Below are 2,936 nucleotides of genomic sequence, written 5' to 3'. Positions count from 1 at the left end.
TAGGCAAAGCATGCAAATATGCAATGGTAGATACTTTTCAGAAATTTCAGACGGCCACTCTCCCACGTGACCACATCCTTCCACTGACGTGCTTCGTGATGCTGATCTCACCGTTAAATCACATTTTTCAAATAGAAAATGTCAGATCGACGGCTGAAACTCACTACACGAAAATAGCACGAAACAAAATCACCAGACAAACAGTCGACAATAATCTGGGCTCTGCGAGCTGTCGGTTTTTAGTACGAGTCCAAATCATTACCATCGTCCAGCCGTATTTACACCTCAATCTGATACAGTGCTGCCTCCAGTAAATTATGATCGATACCTAAATGTTCTTGCAACAGACACGTGGTCCGCACAATCTCTATTCTAATTTATGTTCACCATATCTTTTTTCCTACACAGGAAATACGACACCTGGATAAAATGATCTACACAGAGCGGACAACAAGATAAGTCAGTAATCTCGGGAATACGTGATCTACTTTCTTCACCGAATGAAACGGAAAAAAGTAGAGCATTCGTTCCTTAACGTCCTTTTTGCAGAAAACACGAAACCGTATCAAAATAGGACACGTGTTAAAGAATAACGAAGCGGTGATTCTCTCACTTATAAGTTTATAACTTCTTCACTCCCTCTAGTCTCTAGCGTCTTCCTCATTTCTTCTTCAAGAGAGAGAAATATTCAGGGTTTAGGGTTTATCTCATTTTTGAAGATGGAGCAAGAGTTTTCATCGACATTCGGAACAGAACTCCCTAGTTTTCCTCCTTCATTTTCGAGCTATGAGAAAGTGGGTTTAAGTTTTCAGCCTCATCCTCATTATTCATCAGGTTTTTTCAATAATGAACCAACAGCTTCTTCTCATTTCCAACTTGGTTTCCCTTTACCTTTAGTCCCAACTTCTGAACTAGCACCATTACCTTTAACCTGTTTCACTTATAATAGCTCATCTTCATCTTCACTTCAACAACAACAACAACCCATATTCGATTCCCTCCCTGATCTTAATCTCAAACTCCCAAAACCAGAACCAATCGAATACCAACAACCCAACTTCGATACCCAACTCCCAGAAGCTTCATCAAATGGTCTCAAGCGAAAAAAACCATCGTCGTGTCTCACTCCATTCAATGCTAATAGTACACCATTTCCAAAGACCCCAAAACCATCAACCCCAAATGTTATTCCATCAAGTGAACTAGCCCGAAAACGACGTAAACTGGTTAGTGAAAAAACTCTAGTACTAGAAAAACTAATGCCATGGGAGAAGAAAATGAATATGGCTAGTATGTTGGGTGAGGCACAAAAGTACATTAAGTTTTTGCAAGCACAAGTTGGTGTTCTTCAGTCCATGCCTTATTTGTCAAGTTTTAGACCATTAATGGAAAATAGTAGTAATAATGACGCAGCTGGTTTGAGTTTTGGGGGGTTAGAAAAGCTGAATAGACAGCAACTTTTACAGGTTCTGGTGAACTCTCCTGTGGCTCAGACTTTTTTGTCGTCTAAAGAATCGTGTGTGTTTTCGCTAGAGCAGGTGGTTTTCTTGAAAAGGGTTACGGATGCTAAGGCGAATCTTCTTCAAAAATTGGTTTTATTGGCGGCTGCTTCTTCAAGGGATTAATTAAATAATTACTTTGATCGATTTTAAATAGAGTTTTTGCTATAGTTAAGTATTTGTGCATGCATGTTTATTATTGATTTTGGATATTTGCAATTTTGGGCTATTGCAATGTAGTTGAGTGGTTATTAGGTAGCTAGTCTGTTTGTTGAGGTTAAAGTGAAAATATGTAGTGTGACTTTTGAGATTACCTGAATATTCAGTTATATGAGATGACTATTAAAGCTGAACTTTGCCTTTCGAAATCTTGTCAATTTTCCATTTTTTTTTCCCCAATTTTTTGTTGTTGTTGTTGTAATGGCTAGATTGTTAATTTTGTTCTGTTATTTTTATTTTTTTAAAAAAAACAGAAAAGAAGATGGAAAGGTCTGTTTTGGCCTGGGGGTTGAAGCCTGACTCTAGCCATTTTGTGGGAGTGAGTGGGAGTGTGGGACCTATTGTCTACCAAATATTACGTGGTCTAGTCCTGGCCGGGTCCATATAAATTGAACGCGAAATTCTACACCCCCCACCTGCCGATTTATCCTAGCCCACTGTGTATAACTGTGTTTGGACTGCTGATTTCTGACTATTTATGATGAGCATGTGGCTCGGTACTAAATAATGGATCATAGATTACCGGATCCTTACCTTTCTTAGTGTCGATGTGTAGCCAATTTTTGCTTAAGACACAAGTACACAATTCCATTCATAGAGAAATGCTTGCATCTTGGACAACGGCGCAATTCTAAATCAAGATGGAGCCATAAAGACAGTACCTGCTAAGGAGCTCTTTGTTTTGTCTAGTTTAGTCCAAACTCCAAACACCTCCAGTGTTTATTTCTGTTATTTGTTTTTAAAAGCCTCTCAATCAAGTAAGAGGATAATAGGGATGCAAACTCCTATTTACCGTCCTTGCCATGCATTAGTGACTTAGTGTGAGCAGACTTTGGCTTGCAAATCAGCAAGACTGAAGGGGTGAGGCACTCAATAACCTGCTTCAAGTTTTAAGTAGCGCTCAGCAAGGCCGCACGGGTGTGTGTTTGCCCGTCCTCAACAGAAAATCAGTAACACATTGCAATGAAGAATTCAATAACCGATGACCTCTCACTCTAAATCTATATCGATTGAGGAAAAAACATTCCTTTTAGTACATTATTATATGAGAGGCCTAGAATCTATAAGGTTTGGCGGTAATAATGTACAAAAATATATCGATTGAGGAAAAAACATTCCTATTAGTACATTATTATACATTAATATATGAAAGGCCTTGAATCTATAAGGCTTGCGGTAATAATTGTGAGGGAGTAATACTTATGATAAACACCCAAA

The 2,936-nt window shown here is 38.6% G+C and overlaps 1 protein-coding gene across 1 annotated transcript; it reads left to right on the top strand.

Moving 5' to 3' along the window:
- Nucleotides 1–668: 668 nt before the first annotated feature.
- LOC147504511 (basic helix-loop-helix (bHLH) DNA-binding superfamily protein) lies at nt 669–1,846 on the top strand. Its single transcript, XM_086604065.1, has one exon. The coding sequence runs from the start codon at nt 720–722 to the stop codon at nt 1,623–1,625; it is 906 nt and encodes a 301-aa protein (XP_086460191.1). The 5' UTR covers nt 669–719; the 3' UTR covers nt 1,626–1,846.
- Nucleotides 1,847–2,936: the final 1,090 nt, after the last annotated feature.

This window comes from Coptis chinensis, chromosome 4, assembly GCF_015680905.1.
Source record: "Coptis chinensis isolate HL-2020 chromosome 4, ASM1568090v1, whole genome shotgun sequence".
Classification (NCBI taxonomy): Eukaryota; Viridiplantae; Streptophyta; class Magnoliopsida; order Ranunculales; family Ranunculaceae; genus Coptis; species Coptis chinensis.
Note: the sequence above shows the minus strand (reverse complement) of the source record. Positions and strands in the feature narration are given on the sequence as shown.